The following is a 16163-nucleotide window of genomic DNA, read 5'->3' as shown; positions in this document are numbered from 1 at the left end:
ACTTCTTGAGTAGCTACTACGGATCTTGGGCTTTTGGGTGGTCAAGACACCTCATCAGGTGGGCAGTGGGCTCCACTGAGCCAATCATATCTCACTCTGCAGCTGCAGCCTGCAGCCTGGCCAGGCCCCTCCCTTTCTCCCCAGACATGGCTCATTCCCTGACTCGACCCTGTGATGCCTTCCCCTTCCCTCTGCCTGGAGAGACCCCACTCACCCTCAGAGTTAATTTCAAGTGCTGCCTCCCGACTAAGGCTTTCCCAGTGTGTTCCTCCCTCACCTTCTCTCCCCTGAACTCCTGGATTTACTGTCTGGATAATTTATTTTGGCACCAAAGCATCTAAGGTCTCTTGTGGTTATTCAGCTGTTTTGTGTGTGTACAACTTGTTTCCAGCTAGACTCTGAGCTCCTAGGAGGCAGGGAGCACAGCTGGCATATTTTTGCATACCTGGTGGATTTTACAGTACCTGGTGGATTATACAATAGGTACTTAATATTAAGAGGGAGGAGGTACTTAATATTCTGCACTGGAATAGCAGATGAAGCAAAGTTTGTCATGAGTTCTGATGACCTCTCTAGGTTGTATCCTCAGTCCCAATCCCAGACCCCGGGTAGGAGCATAAAAGTGATTACCAGAGAGGTTAAGGGTCTTGCTGAAGGTCAGTCACACAGTGAGTTGACAGGATAGGCAGAGGATTAACCTGGGTGTCCTAGACTCAGGTAGCAGCTCCAGGTGCCACCTCATCTGTGACAACCCTTCCTGGGGTCTCCCCTCTGCTCATCAGTGTGTTTGTGTGTACATGCTTCTGTGTGCATGCACGCAGGTATTGCGTGTGTATACTTGTTGGTGTGTTTGTGTATATGTGTGTGTGCATGTATGCATTTGTGTGTGTTTGTGTGTACCTGTATGCAGTGTGTGCGTGTCTGGAAGAAAGCAACGTCGTCAACAGTTGTCCAAGAGAATGCTGCCAAGTCCACAGAGTCATCGTAGAGCACGTGTGATTTGCATGTGGCTCTGTGACTGGGTACGTGTGTGAGGTCTTGGCAATCACCCTCTGGTATCGGCCAGCATCAGTGCACTGCTGGCCTGGGCCTGCTGAGCTGACATGGTAGCACAGGACAGAATGGGTCTCGGAGCACCCAGTAGGAGGTGGGCAGAACCCACAGCATAGGCCTCCTGTGAACCTGTGGCCCCAGGGTCTGAGACTCAGAGCTGGAAATGGCCAGGGGCTGGGGGCTTTGTGCAGTGGCCACCCCTGAGTGCATTTTCTCATGGACCCTTTGGGGGCGGGTCCTCCCCGTTAGCCTGAGCATTCAGCACCACTACTCCCCTCTCCCAACACCCCCACTCCCACCCACTGGCTTGCTGTTCCCGCTCCCCCTCTCCACGTGGCCAGGTGTTTGGGAGGACTGGGATGAGGGGCTCAGGGACAAGCCTTGGCTGCTTCATGCCCACCCTGTCCTCCAGCCTGAGGAGCTCACCAACGCCCTGGAAATCAGCAACATCGTCTTCACCAGCCTCTTTGCCCTGGAGATGCTACTGAAGCTGCTCGTGTATGGTCCCTTTGGCTACATCAAGAACCCCTACAACATCTTTGACGGTGTCATTGTTGTCATCAGGTATGACTGCCCCTCTGCTGCCTCTTGCCTGAGCAATGCCCTCGGAGTAGCTTGGGGCGAGGGACCACACAGCCTGTCCCTCTGGGGTGGAGGGATCTGGAATCAGGCCCCACTGACCCACAGGCTCTACACTCCCCCAGCTGAGGATTCTCCATGCCCCCAACGCTGCGCTCCACCCTCTCCCTAGGCCTTAGCTTGCTCACGCGGAACGTGGCCTCCTATCCGCTTGGGCTGGGCCCCTCTGAAGTCTTTGCTCTCGTTTCCACTCCTTGTCTTCTACCCCATGCAGACCTGGGGTGGGCTTGGCTTTGGAGGGGAGTTGGAGGAGGTGTAAGGCCCAGCCAGCTGTCCCTGCTTACAAAGTGCTTGGAGACTGTCGCAGACGCTGGCAACTTGCTTTAGGGTTTCCAAGACCTTGGGAAAGTGCTCCACTGCCCCCCACACCCCCCAGGCCCTGGGCCAGAAGAACTGCTTTATTGCTTTTTTGGAATTGGCTTTAGATTTCATTAGAAGAGAACAAAGCAAACATTCCATAACTTGAGGCTGCTGCATTGGCCGATTGAGGGAGAGGACTGGCCTAGAGGGGAGGGTGGGGAGGGCTGGAGCTGTCACCCAGATCTTGGAGCTCCTGCCTGGAGGCCCAAGGGCCTCTTGCTGCCCACTTTCTCAGTGCTGGTCAGTCCAGACCCTCAGGTGCTGCTGGGCCCTCCTAAAGGACGGGGCAGGCGGAGGGTGAGTATGCAGCGGGCTCAGGCTCAGGCTCAGGCTCTGGCCACCCGCCCCTCGCAGCGTGTGGGAGATCGTGGGCCAGCAGGGGGGCGGCCTGTCGGTGCTGCGGACCTTCCGCCTGATGCGGGTGCTGAAGCTGGTGCGCTTCCTGCCGGCGCTGCAGCGGCAGCTCGTGGTGCTCATGAAGACCATGGACAACGTGGCCACCTTCTGCATGCTGCTCATGCTCTTCATCTTCATCTTCAGGTGAGGCAGGTGTGGCACCCGTGCCAGCGGGATGAGGGCCTGCGGGGCAGGGTTTGCCGGGGCCCTGATCCCCATCCTGTGGCTCCTGTGTCTTCAGCATCCTGGGTATGCACCTTTTTGGCTGCAAATTTGCATCTGAGAGGGATGGGGACACGCTGCCGGACCGGAAGAATTTTGACTCCCTGCTCTGGGCCATCGTCACTGTCTTTCAGGTGCCAGGGTAACAGGGCAGGGTGGGCAGGGTGGTGGGGTGCCCCCGGTGAAGGCCCTGACTCCCATCCTCGGCCGGCAGATCCTGACCCAGGAGGACTGGAACAAGGTGCTCTACAACGGAATGGCCTCCACGTCATCCTGGGCTGCCCTTTACTTCATTGCCCTCATGACCTTTGGCAACTACGTGCTCTTCAACCTGCTCGTTGCCATTCTGGTGGAGGGCTTCCAGGCGGAGGTAACCCCCTGCCCTCAGCAGTCCACTTCCAGGAGGAATCGGCGGGCCCGCTGGAGCTGTGGTGTCCTGGGAGGTTCTGCAGGATGTGCCCTTCAGACTAGGCTGGGAAACTAGGAGTGGGAGTTCTGGGTTTCAGGCAGCCCCTCGGCGCTCGAGAGACCCGGTGGTTGCTGCGGCAGAGCGTCTCTGGATCCAAGGTTAGCTGCCGAGTGGGCTTCCCCCACAAAGCCGGCTAGGTGCTTCCCTAGAGAGCTGGACGGGATGAGTGTTGACACACGGTGCAGCTGGATCCCTGAGCACAGGTGCACTCGGGGACATCTGGAGGGAACCCATCTGAGCCGAGGGGTGGGGGAAGCAAGCAAGTCATCTGAGCTTTGGCTGAGCCGGTGAAGATGCCACCAGCGCCCGGGCAGGGCTGAGCTGCCCAGGGTGAGAAATGAGCCCAATTAGCTGCCGGCATGGCAGAGATGAGCATCCTATTTCCAGCCCAGTCTCCATCACCTTCGTCACAGGCAGCGTCATCAATTAATATTGATTTACATTGACCCCGCCCTTGCCCTGCCAGGACACAGCCTCTGCCTGAAGGGCTGCACCCCGCTCCGCTCCCTTAGCTCAGCCCCTCTTCCCACCCAAGCCCCAGGCCCAGCCCAGCATCGCAGCGCCTAGCACAGGGCAGGTCGACTCAACCTAGAAATGCTCCAGGTTGGGTGAGGAGAAGCTCTCGGTCCAGTTCTCTCCGGGTGACCCGGATGGAAACTCCCGCTGCGGCCTGGTCTATAAATACCCAGCACACGGTGGAAAAACAAAAATCTATTTTCTGACTCTTTCCCAGCCTTGCGAGGGAAGGCTGTTCCCCCGTGGGCTGGGCTGGGCTGGTGGGTGCGGGTGTATCTCTCCCACACTGGCCTCCTCCCGCTGTAATTCCGTAGTTACCCATTATCGCATTTCCTCCCCGCTGGGTGGCAGGGAGGGCAGCAGGTCGGGAAGGCAGGCCCTGCCTTGGGTGATGGCTGGGCCTCTTGATGGGAGGGAGGGACATTGGTACTCTCCCTGGGATGGGACATTTATTTGGGGTTTCCCTGGGGCCTGAAGGGTTAAGGGTGCCAACGTGCTCCCACAAGAAATCAAGGTCTGTATGGAGACCCACCACTTGGCCACTGCTCTTGGCCTGTGGGAAGAGGAGCTGAGTGGGGACAGGGGTCCTTCAGCCCCTTCCAAACCACAGCTCCTGACAGCTAACGTTCTCGCAGAAAAATTCCTATGGAACTCTGTGGAAATGGAAAACACCCCAAGCCTATCTCCCGCCCTCGAGTGGCCGTTCAGCCAGCTCGGCAGTCTTGGAAATGCCCAGCACAGGCAGCAACCCCCCGTCACTGGTCCTTCCAGCGACACCTTGTTAGACCGAGAGCCGCTGAGCCGGCCTGGTTGCTAGGCAGCGGCAAAGGCTGCGTGTGGGAATGGAGAGCAGCCTGGCCTTTGGGCCTGGCCTGGTCACTCTGGCCCTGCTGGGGCCTTGTGGCTGCCCCAGCGTGAGGGATTGGCCAGGGCCTGGGGCCATACCCTCCTCGACAAGTGCCTGGGAGAGAGTCTCACTCGGGGCATGATGCTTTGGGTCTGGGGTGGGACGGAGAAAGGATTTCAGGATCATCCCCTCTTCAAGGGGGTGGGCAGCGGCGTGGCCCTGAAGGGCCCGTGTGAGGAGCTGGACCAGCTGCTCGCTGTCCTGCCAACCCCTGGGTCGGGGGGTAGGTTGGTCACTCAGTGCCAGTGGCCTGGACGCCTCCAGAGGCACCTGCCCTCAGCTGTACGGAGTTTCAGGGGGCACACATGTGGCTCTGAGGGAGCCCCACTATCTGGCAGAAGAGGCTGGCTTTTGCTGTTGTGATGACCTGCTTTTTTACAAACGAGGCAACCTACCTCAGTGGAAGCAGTGGCCGCCCCCATTTTGCTGGGCGTCACCAGCAGGAGGCCTCAAGGGTGGCCCCCTGCTGGCCTTGCCACCCTGCCAAGAGGTAGGAGGGGGTCTCCTAGCGGACCAGGCCAGCTGGGCTGTTTATACTCTGACTTGCAGGGGGCGGCGCCCTGAGTCCCTGTATATTTATCATCTGCACACTTAATTAAATGAACAGGCAGCAGGCCCTGTGTGAGGCCATTCACTGATATCAGACAACATCGCAGCCATCATCCCGGTGTTACTTGTCACATCCCGTCCTGGTAGGAGCATTCTGATTTGGAGTTAGGAGTGAAGAGGCCTGTTCTTGGTCCCGGCCTTTTGTCTCCTCCCCCACCTCTGACTTCCATCCAGCCCTCCTTCCCACCCTCCCGGCCGGCTGCTTCAGAGCCAGTGAGAGGTGAGCTGCAGACTCAGGTACGAGGCCCAGATGCATCTTAGTCTCTGTGTGACTTGGGGCAGTTTTCTTAACTTCTCCAAACCTCAGGTGCTTCCTCTAAGGTGGTGCTAGCTGCACCTCCTTCCCACCTGGAGAGGAGGTAAGCTAGTGTTAATGAAGCAGCTGTGTGATGCCTGCCACGCCCCCAGTGAATGGTAGCCGGTATTATTAGGATTAATGGGGGGCTCGGTCTCCTTTCCTGCCCTTGTTCCCATCTCTGTGGCCTCTGCCCTCACCCTTCAGATTCATTCTGGCTCCAGGGCCTGTGGTTGAATTCTGGAAGGCCATACTGTTCCCTTTCTTCTCCTCCCCCACCCCATGTCTCATTTCCCCCACTGTTGGGTTTGCACCCCTCCTTTTCTTCCTCCTCTTTCGACATTGCTGCTGTTTGAAAGCCCGGCGCCTGTAACCAGCGCCCGTCCCCTGCCTCCCCCTCTCCCTGTAGGAAATCAGCAAACGGGAAGATGCGAGTGGACAGTTAAGCTGTATTCAGCTGCCTGTCGACTCCCAGGGGGTAGGTATGCGATCCTGAGTCGGCATGCCCCCCGTGCCCCATGCCCCCATTCTGCCTCCGTGTCTGTGCTTGTGTTCACGCTCAGCTGCTGTGCAACCTGTGGTGGCCATGGTGGTCCTTGGTGTCGTGAGGTTTGCTTTGATTTTAAGTCCCTTCCCCCTTGAGGACATTTGAGGGGAGGGCCTCCTTGCCTCTGCCCTGTTCACCCGCAAAGGGCGCCAATCCGTCCCACCAGACCAGTGGATGGGCCGGAGAAGGAAGGGACTTAGAATCCTCTGTGTGCACGTGTGTGGTACACCACGTGTGTGTACCTCCACTGCGGTCCCCGAGGAGTCTGGGTCGTTGGGCCTCAGTGAAGTCGGGATCTGTGGCCGCAGACCGTGCTCCCGCATCTCTCTCCTCTCCTCCTTGCCTTGAGCCCCTGTTGGAGACCCCACAAGCTGTCTCAGCTCAGGGCAAGGCTTTGGAGGATGTGGGGGTGGGTGTGCCTCTTGCCAGAATGTACCAGAATTTAAAATCTACTTCTGTGTCTTTGGCCCCTTGACCACCCAGGAGGTCCAGCAGGTACTCAGGGCCATGCTCCTCCCCTGGCCCCCACACTGAGCCTGTGCCCTGCTGTTTCCTGCACTGGCACCAGAATTCGGGCAAAGCCAGGGTTGCCATGGGACCCCATGGTGCTGCACATCCCAAGCAGCCCCCTGGAGATCCCACTTGATAATTAAAGGCCTCGTTAGGGATGTAAACTGAGTTAATGAAAATGATCCCCTGAGATGCCAATTACGCAATATTTATGTCCTTATCAAAAGCAGCAATCAAGTATTTCTTAATAACTTCTTAAGGAGAAGTGTGTAATTACTGGGGAACCTACTGACCTGCTAAGGAGGAAGAAAAAACTGTCCCAGAGACAGGGAGAGAGGTAAAAATGGGGCCAGGGGAGAAGGCGGGGGCTTGGGGAAGATGGAGGGAAGAAGTAGAGGGACTGAAGTGGCATCCTTGGGCTGAGCTGCTCTGTCTGGGGTCCTTCAATTTTTCTCTGGGGCCTTGGGTCTGAGGCTCAGGGGAGGGCAGCCATGGAGGGAAAGCAGAGGGCACAAGGGGCCTTTGGAAATGAGGCTCTAGTGACTACTTCACTCAGGTCCCCAGCTCCCTCTGGCCTGTGCCACCTGCCTGCCAGGCTATCCCCTCTCCCCTCAGCCATTCTTGAAGCCAGTCCCAGCCTTGGTGGTTGTGCTGTGGGTTCTGGGAATAGCCGTGGCCTTCTCTGAGGTATCACAGGCCCTTGAGAGCCCTGGGCCCCAAGCCTGGGTGGTCTGGCCTGAGCCAGTGCATGTCTCGTGCCGTGGTTGCTGGTTCCTTGTGGCCTATATGTGGTGTGCGCGTGTGAAGACAGGGAGACTTCGATCCACCCTAGCAACCCCTGCCCGGCCAGGTTCCTAATGGCCCGCTGCTCTCCCACCCTAGGGAGATGCCACCAAGTCCGAGTCAGAGCCCGATTTCTTCTCGCCCAGCCTGGATGGCGACGGGGACAGGAAGAAGCGCTTGGCCCGTGAGTACCTCTCTGCGGGGGCAGCCCCTGGCTCTAGGCCAGCCTCGAGTGGACTCAGGGTCTCCCCCTCTCTCCCCCGCAGTGGTGTCTCTGGGAGACCACCCGGAGCTGCGGAGCAGCCTGTTGCCCCCTCTCATCATCCACACGGCCGCCACACCCATGTCGCTGCCCAAGAGCTCCAGCACTGGCCTGGCCGAGGCTCTGGGCCCTGCGTCCCGCCGCGCCAGCAGCAGTGGGTCGGCCGAACCGGGGGCACCCTACGAGACGAAGTCACCGGTAGGGGGTGCATGTGGGGGCCTGATGATGGGAGATGTACAGACATAAGGAGGGAAGGGAGGTGGAACGGGCAGGCCCAAGGAGACAGCCCCTGAGCCACGGGGTGGGACAAGGCCCAGGGGGCGTCAGCAGGGCTGGTAATGCAGGCAGGCGCAGGAGCCTCGGCCTTGGGGGCAAAAGAACAGCGTTCTAATTCTATTTCTTCTGTTCCCCGAGTGTCCTTGGATGAGGCTCATTTCCCTCTGTAAAATGGGAGGGAATACCTCATCTTAATAATAGCAAATCCCATCCAGTTACTGATTCTGTGCCAGACACTGCCCTAGACATTGCTTATAAGTGTTCTCAATGCATGTGATCCTCACAGCAACCATCTGGTAGGTACCAATATTATCCCCATTTTTCAGACGGGGACCTGAGTCTCAGATTGCCAAAGTGATCTGTGGGAAGCTCCACAGTGAGCAGGCGACAGAGCCAGCATTTTAATCCAGGAGGTTGGTGTCAGGGCCCATGCTCTCACTGTGATTTTACACTGCCACTCACCTCAGTGAGGAATAGGTGCTAGGGTCATGTCGCTTTTACAGATGAGGCACAGCGAGGGTTAGTGACTTGCCCAAGGTCGCACAGATGGTGTGGGTCCAGGCATCCAGGTCCAGGGCTCCTGCTCGTACCTCTACACCTGATGTGAGGCCAGAGAGGCTCACAGGAGCCAGGATGCACGTGAAGGGGCGTGGGGCCATGAGGTCCTGGCTGAGACCACTCTCTCCTCTGTTCGCCCCCCAGCCGAGCGCCCGCAGCTCCCCACACAGTCCCTGGAGTGCAGCGAGCAGCTGGGCTAGCAGGCGCTCCAGCCGGAACAGCCTGGGCCGCGCCCCCAGCCTGAAGCGGAGGAGCCCGAGTGGGGAGCGGAGGTCCCTGTTGTCGGGCGAGGGCCAGGAGAGCCAGGATGAGGAGGAGAGCTCGGAAGAGGAGCGCACCAGCCCAGCGGGCAGTGACCGCCGCCACAGGGGCTCCCTGGAGCGGGAAGCTAAGAGCTCCTTTGACCTGCCGGACACACTGCAGGTGCCCGGGCTGCACCGTACAGCCAGCGGCCGCAGCGCAGCCTCTGAGCACCAGGACTGCAACGGCAAGTCAGCTCCAGGACGCCTGACCCGGGCCCCGCGGCCCGACGATCCCCCACTGGATGGGGACGATGGCGATGACGAGGGCAACTTGGTGAGGCCCCTGTGGGCACAGTGACCTCTCACCCCTGACCTTGAGTGAGGGGAGCTGTGCCTGACCTGGTGCAGGCCTGGACAACCCCCTCCCAGTTGTGTGGCATTCAGGGAGTTACCATCACGCCCAAAGGATCTCAAGGGATATCATCCCTGAAGCCAAGCTCCAAACAGCCCCTTTCTCCCTCTGCCCATCCCACCAAGCCCCAGATCCTTGTCATGCCTGGGTCTGCGGCTCTGCATCCTTGGTGGATAAGAATGGCTTCGGGCAGATGTGTATGAATCTTTCATGGCCCTCCCCCTGTGACTCAGAAAGACCCATCACTCATCTCTCCAAACTGATACCCTCCTCTGTCCCCCTCTCTCATCTCTACCTCATCACAAGCCTTGATTTCACACCCACTTTTACCCATTCACCCTTTTCCCAACCCCCTCACCACCACCTTTAACCCTGGGGATGGGGCTCAGGGACCTGGGACCCCAGGGTTAGCATGGGAGAAAGGTCCAGTGTCTCCTCATGCCAGGTGTGTCTTCGAACAGGCAGCTGTGATGGGGACAATGTCTGATAACCGATGTGGCTTCCAAGCCCAGCGGGGAGGGAAGGAGGGAACACAGGCAGGGGGCTGGGCTGGAGGCAGAGATGGGAGGAGAGGAGAGCCTGGGGGAAGCGAAGGGTTGGGGAGATGAAGGAAGTGAGGCATGCTCAGGGACTGAGGGGGGTTTTGGGGAGATGCGGAGGTGGTTTTAAGAATACAGGAAGAGAAGCCAGGCATAGGGCTGGGCCAGAGTGGAGAGGGTAGACTAGGAGTGAGGGCCACGGGGCTGCTGAGGAACCAGGGATCAGGAACTTGGAGGCCTGACCCTGCTCACATCCCAGGCCATCCTTCTACAGAGCAAAGGGGAAAGGATGAGAGCGTGGGTCCGAGCCCGGCTCCCTGCCTGCTGCCTGGAGCGAGACTCCTGGTCTGCCTACATCTTCCCTCCTCAGTCAAGGTCAGCAAGAGTGTCCCTGACCTGCACCCCAACCTCTCCTTCTCATGGGAAATTCTCCTGCGACTCCATCCCAGGGATGCTAGAAGTGTCCCCTGACGTGGGGGAGGATGAGAGAGCGGGGCCTGGGGATGGGAGGGCCCAGGATGGGTAGGGGCGGTGCCCCTTACTGCTGTCCCCCCCTCCCCCTCCCCCCCCACTCGGGCTTTGCCTCTGTCCCGGAGCAGGTTCCGCCTCCTGTGTCACCGAATCATCACCCACAAGATGTTCGACCACGTGGTCCTCGTCATCATCTTCCTCAACTGCATCACCATCGCCATGGAGCGCCCCAAGATCGACCCCCACAGTGCTGTGAGTCACTGGGGCTGACACAGCGGCTGCTGAGCGCCTGCTTTGTGCCCACCCCTCCCGGATTAGCGGGTTAGCACGCATGCAGCGAGCCAGGCGGGCAGGGAGGCCCAGAGAGACACGGAGGCAGGGAGCCAGGAATCTCTCTGACTCTGACCCATGCAACGGATGCCCCAGGATGCCTCCTGTGTCCCTCGCCGGCCTCCGTTTCCCTTCTGTGACACAGCAGCCAGTTGGGGGAGTGGGCCTTGCTCCTCGCCTGGGGAAAAGTGAGCTTCGTCGCACCCAGCTGTTTGCAGATGGCCTGTTCTCATGCGCCAGGGGCTTGTGAGGCCTGTATGTGAGTCAGTGAGTGTCATGGTGAGGCCAACAGTGAGACTGGCCCTGGCCGGGCTGAGTGGCAGAGGGTCTCCAGGACCTGGTGACTGAGGGGGAGGCGTCCTGCCCTGTCTGCCCCATTGGCGGTGCCGCGTCGGGGAGGGAAGCTGCCCTTTGCTCCTCAGGGTACTGCCGGGTCACAAACAAGTAAGGCTTCAGGGGCGTCTGGAGGAGCACTGGTCACTGCTGCTTGGCTGTGAACCCGCCAGTCCTCCTCGGAAGGAGAGGGGAGGCCACGGGCCGGCGTATCTGGACATACTCCCCCGGGCCTGACCTCTTCAGGATGGCCCAGCCGGTCCTGGGAGCTGTCTCTTCCCAGCCTGGCATCACAGCCTGTCGCCCCACAGTGATCCAGGTCCTAGAAGGGTGGGGGGCTCTGCTGCCCCTCCTGGCATCTTTCACCACTAGCTTGGAGGTGGTCTCCGCCCCTCCTTGCTGCCTCGCATACCATTGTTCACTTTTCGACATTGCTGGGGCTTGTTTTCCATTAGGGTGGGCTCCAGCCAGACCAGCGTGGGGGGCTGGTGGTGGTGATGGTGAAGGGAGCCTGGGGAGTGGAGGGCCAGCCTGGGAATAGGTGAGAGAGCACAGCACAGCTCCGGGGACCCCCACCCCTGGAGCAAGGGTGGCTGGTCACACTGGCCCCCTCGTCTGCCTCCTGCCCAGGGCCCTGCCTCAGAGCTCACTGTGGCCACGTCTCTCCCCCACCTTCCCACTCAGCCCCTCCATCTCTAGCTCTGTCACGTGTGTGCTCCTCCCTCTCCCCTCTCGCTGCTTCTCACTCCCTCTGACGCTCACACTTTGCCTGCTGCCTCTCCAGCTCTCTACACCCCTCTCTTGGCCACCCAACGATGGAATCAGCCCACAGATATCAGGGGATTGGGTCACCTTCTTTCCTGCCCTGCTTCACCCTATGCCTGGCATAAATATGGTGCCTGGGGATGCACAGCCTGTACTGAGGCCCCCAGCTTGCCCTGCGGCTCCATTTCTGGGGCACACAGCAGGAAAGCAAGTACGTGGAGCAGAGGAGAGTAGGATGGGGCGTCAAGAGATCAAGCTAAACCCTGCTCCAGTTTTAAGAAAGGAATTGGTGAATAGGGCCTGAGATATGGGGCTCAGATGACAGCACTGCGGTGGGAAGCACTTTCCCCTCAAGGCCACTCCGCGAGGTAGTGGGGGCAGTTCTGTTCAGCGGCAAGAGTGGGACTGTGGCCAGAGCTGCAAGTGAGTCAGGGGGCTTGACGCTGGCTCTGTGTGTGTGTGTGTGTGTGTGTGTGTGTGTGTGTGTCTGAGTGGGGGGTGGGTGGGAGAGCGGGAAGGAGATTGTCTGCTTTGCTGGGGAGAGTGGGGGGTTTTGTTTTGTTCTGAGTCAGACATTGGAGGCAGTTCCTGGCTTCCGTGTGCAGAGCAGACGTGGCCCGAGGAGGGGATCCCAGTGGCAACACCTGCCTGCTCTCTCTTACAGGAACGCATCTTCCTGACCCTCTCCAATTACATCTTCACCGCAGTCTTTCTGGCTGAGATGACAGTGAAGGTGATGCGGGGTCGGCGTTCGTTTGGAGCCATCTGGCGCTCGGTGGGGGTGGAGAGCCTGGGTCACAAATGGAGGGCAGGGCTGGGGACTGACTGCAGGGAGGTGGCAGTGCCGGTGACGCGCAGGTGTCCTCAGGTGGTGGCGCTGGGCTGGTGCTTCGGGGAGCAGGCCTACCTGCGCAGCAGCTGGAACGTGCTGGATGGGCTGCTGGTGCTCATCTCCATCATCGACATCCTGGTGTCCATGGTCTCCGACAGCGGCACCAAGATCCTGGGCATGCTGAGGGTGCTGCGGCTGCTGCGAACCCTGCGCCCGCTCAGGTGCCCTGGGCAGGCGCACCCCAACGGCCAGCACCCCACCTGCCCCTGCCTCCTGCCTGTGACCCCGCAGGGAGCCCTGTCCCCCACTCCAGACATCGCTTCTCACTGGGTTTAACTGCGGCCCCAGCAGTCTCCCTCCACGGGCACCCCCCTCAGTGACCCCCCCCCCCACGTGACATACTCCTGCAGGGCACAGTACAAGTGGCCACAGGCAGGACCCTCACATCCTTCAGCTGCAGCTCTCCCTTGGGTGGTACCCTCAGGGGTGACACTTGGCCCTCCCCGTGAAGTGACAGACTTTGTTTCCCGCTTTCCCCCTCTTTCCCCCCCCCCATCCCAGGGACTACCCACCAGGTAACACTTGTAGCAGGGGATCTCACCAATAAGGCAGTCACCCCGACCCCCACCCAGAGTCGGGAATTTCCGTGGGTGGGGGCGTGGATGGGGTGGATACTGACTGACCAGCGAGGGCTTTCCTGGCTGTGATGATCCACCTCCCCACCCCTTCCGTCCCTGCCTGCCCTCTACGTGCTCCGCACAAGTTTTATCTCCCCATCCCCACAACACACTGCATCCCTGGGTTGAATCAGCACCCCAGCCCCATCAGGTAATACTTTGACATCCTGGCAGTGGAGGTGGAGGTCTGGGGGTGGGTGGGGGTGTCTGCACTGTGAGCCCAGAGTGTCAACCTCTTCCCTCCACTAGAGCCCAGGATGGGGACCAGTGAGCCAAGATGGGAGGGAGTGGCAAGCAGGGCAAGGGGCGAGGGAGTGTCTGAGCCGGGAACCCCTCTTACCCCCCTCCCTCCCTCCCCAGGGTAATCAGTCGGGCACAGGGGCTGAAGCTGGTGGTGGAGACGCTGATGTCCTCGCTGAAGCCCATTGGCAACATTGTGGTCATCTGTTGTGCCTTCTTCATCATTTTTGGCATCCTGGGGGTGCAGGTTTGTGGGGGTCCGGGGCCAGCTGTCAGCAGAAACCTGAGGAGTGGCCTTCCTCTTGGCCCCGGGAATGCTGCGGCTCCAGGTGCTGCCGCCACCTTTATCCCAGAAAAGAATAAATAGGGATGCTTCCCGCGAAGCCCGAGGCCTCAGGCCCCTTTGCCTCCTGGGCATTTTGGAGAAAACTGGGAGCCTGGAAGAGGCCACCAAGGGGAGAGCGCCTCGGGCTCTGGCCAGTGCCCACGCAGGCTGCCGCTCTGCCCTCTCACGCGCCACTCCAAGCGCAGACGCTGGCCTTGGCCCACAGTCTGCTCAGGGATCCCCTCCCTTCCTTCCCTGCTGGAGCGGGTGGGCTGCAGGCCAGGCCTGGGGATCCAGGGCCCAGGCAGCTGGGCCAGGTTAGCAGCGAGCTGGCAGGCAGGCGGGTGCAGACCCCAGACGAGGCAGGAAGTGGGGGCTGCTGGGGAAACTTGGCCTCTGTCCCAGGGAGGGAACTTGGCTTTGGAGGAAAAAGAAAGGGAGCTGCCTGCAGGATTCAGCAGGCGCCTCCGGGAGCCGGGGGAGCCCCTCCGTCCTGCTCTTCCGGAGCACCCCGCCTCGCCCCAGGCTCCAGATGTTTCAGCTGCAGCGTAGATGGCTGCTGTTGGGCCAGAGGGAGCTCCTGGGTGGCTACCCCCATCCCTATCCCTTCCTTTGGCTTCTTGGGGTATCCACTCTGCCCTGGGGACGGGGTATTCTTGTGTTTCCTCGAATTCTCTGGCTCTAGAGACCAGTCTGGTGTACGTTTGCCAGGGCTGCGTGGTGCCTCTCTGCACACCAGGTGCCCCTTCCACTTCCCTTACTTTTGGCCTACTTAGGCCCCCTGGTCCTCCTGTCCCTCAAATCCCTTCCCCACAGTCATAGCCTGGTCTGTTCTGGAGTGAGGGTGAGCTTTCCAGTCAGAAAGACCTGAGCTCGAGCCCCCTTTCCACCACCTACTGGTTGTATGACCTTAATGAGTGAATTTACTTCTCTGAGCCTCAGTTTTCCTCATCTGTTAAGTGGGGTCCAAAATACCTAGCCCGCCCCCACCGTTAATCCAGATCCCTCGGCCCTGCCCTAGAGTGTCTGACTCACCGGGTTTGGGGTGGTCCTGAGCACATTCCCAGATAATGCTGATGCTGCTGGCCCAGGGACCCCACCTGGAGAATCACGGGCCTCCCCCTTTGTAGAAAGCGAATGACCGTTCCCCTCCTTCCAGCCTTTCCCAGTGCCCTCCCCAAGGACCTTTCCTTCCTCTCCAGGGCCTCTGCTCCAAGGAGCCCCGAGAAAGGGGTGCCTGCAGGGGAGGCTTCTGTCAGTGTTTCTCTGACTTGCCCCAGCACCTGGCCCTCACCCAGGGTGTGCCCAGAGCTCTTAAGCCCCAGGGCTGGTCTGGGCTTCCTGTGCTCACAGCTCACTTCTCTCTGTCTCCGGGCGTGTGTGTGTTCAGCTCTTCAAAGGGAAGTTCTTCGTGTGCCAGGGCGAGGACACCAGGAACATCACTAACAAGTCTGACTGTGCTGAGGCCAGTTACCGGTGGGTCCGGCACAAGTACAACTTTGACAACCTCGGCCAGGTGAGCCCCAGGCTCCAAGGTGGAGGTGGGAGTGGTGGCAGGAGTCTGGGGAGGACACAAGTCCATGCTTAGTGATGCATGCAGGGCAACTGGCCCGCCTCTGTTTCATCAGCTAGTGAATGGGTCCTAATGGGATCTCCTTGGAGGAGAGTAGTGAGGATACAGTGAGATGATGTGTGTATTTGTTTCGCACGGTACAAGGTGCAGGCATATTGTCAAGATGAGTCTTTTTCTCACTCCACATTCACAGAAACAGAAATGTAGAAAATGAAATAGCTCGCTCAGTTTTGCCGGTTTATTTCCCTGCCCCACCCTGGTTTTGCTTTCCGGATTTCCAGGACTCTGGGGTCCCTTGCTCTACCTGGCTGAGGTCATCTCCCACGGCTCTTCTGGCTTCATAGCAGCCAAGGAGCCTTGGGAAAGAGAGCTCTCCCGGGGCCTGGAGTGTGACTCTGAAGGCCTAGGGTCCCCCCGAGCTACTGCCAGGAGGTGCTTTGGGTGGAAGTGGTGGGTGGCTTGGCCATGCATCCTAGGTTTCAAGTGGTCCTTTCCTCCCCCCGCAGGCCCTAATGTCCCTGTTCGTGCTGGCCTCTAAGGACGGCTGGGTGGATATCATGTATGATGGGCTGGATGCTGTCGGTGTGGACCAGCAGGTAGGGCTGAGGTGGGCAGGATCCATCTTTGCGCTCAGGTCACTCACCATGGGCCAACTCCAGGTGTGATGGGCGCAGGCTTGGACAGAAAGACAGCAAGGCAGGTTGGCAAAACGCCATCCAAGAGGCATCGCCTCTTACAGCAGAGGCTGTAACTGGTGGCCTGCAGGCAAATCCGGTCATGCTTTATTGGCTTGCAACATATTTAAATTTTTTTGAATTAGTGGTAAGCAGTTAAAAATTGACAAATTTTACATGAAAATCTGGATTTGGGCCTGCTCAGGAGAAGTCCAAAGATCTGGAAACACTGGGCTTGAATTCCTGAAGGGCAGGAGTCAGCTGAATCAAAGAAGCAGCTGCCCCTTTTGGATAGAACATCCACTCTCTATATTTTGCCACAGTCCCCACCTTTCCCTACTGCCTAAC

At 59.2% G+C, this 16163-nt stretch overlaps 1 protein-coding gene across 2 annotated transcripts in view; it reads left to right on the top strand.

Moving 5' to 3' along the window:
- CACNA1G (calcium voltage-gated channel subunit alpha1 G) overlaps positions 1-16163 on the top strand; it is a 62654-nt gene that overhangs the window by 28323 nt on the left and 18168 nt on the right. For both annotated transcript variants that reach the window (XM_059908657.1, XM_059908656.1), the window contains 14 exons: positions 1466-1617; positions 2407-2592; positions 2690-2804; positions 2885-3040; positions 7406-7490; positions 7573-7766; positions 8547-8978; positions 9870-9970; positions 10195-10318; positions 12159-12227; positions 12363-12547; positions 13364-13490; positions 14959-15084; positions 15648-15737. In XM_059908657.1, coding sequence (XP_059764640.1) covers positions 1466-1617; positions 2407-2592; positions 2690-2804; positions 2885-3040; positions 7406-7490; positions 7573-7766; positions 8547-8978; positions 9870-9970; positions 10195-10318; positions 12159-12227; positions 12363-12547; positions 13364-13490; positions 14959-15084; positions 15648-15737 — 2142 coding nt within the window. The remainder of the gene's footprint in view (positions 1-1465; positions 1618-2406; positions 2593-2689; positions 2805-2884; positions 3041-7405; positions 7491-7572; positions 7767-8546; positions 8979-9869; positions 9971-10194; positions 10319-12158; positions 12228-12362; positions 12548-13363; positions 13491-14958; positions 15085-15647; positions 15738-16163) is intronic.

This window comes from Balaenoptera ricei, chromosome 20 (assembly GCF_028023285.1).
Source record: "Balaenoptera ricei isolate mBalRic1 chromosome 20, mBalRic1.hap2, whole genome shotgun sequence".
Classification (NCBI taxonomy): Eukaryota; Metazoa; Chordata; class Mammalia; order Artiodactyla; family Balaenopteridae; genus Balaenoptera; species Balaenoptera ricei.
Note: the sequence above shows the minus strand (reverse complement) of the source record. Positions and strands in the feature narration are given on the sequence as shown.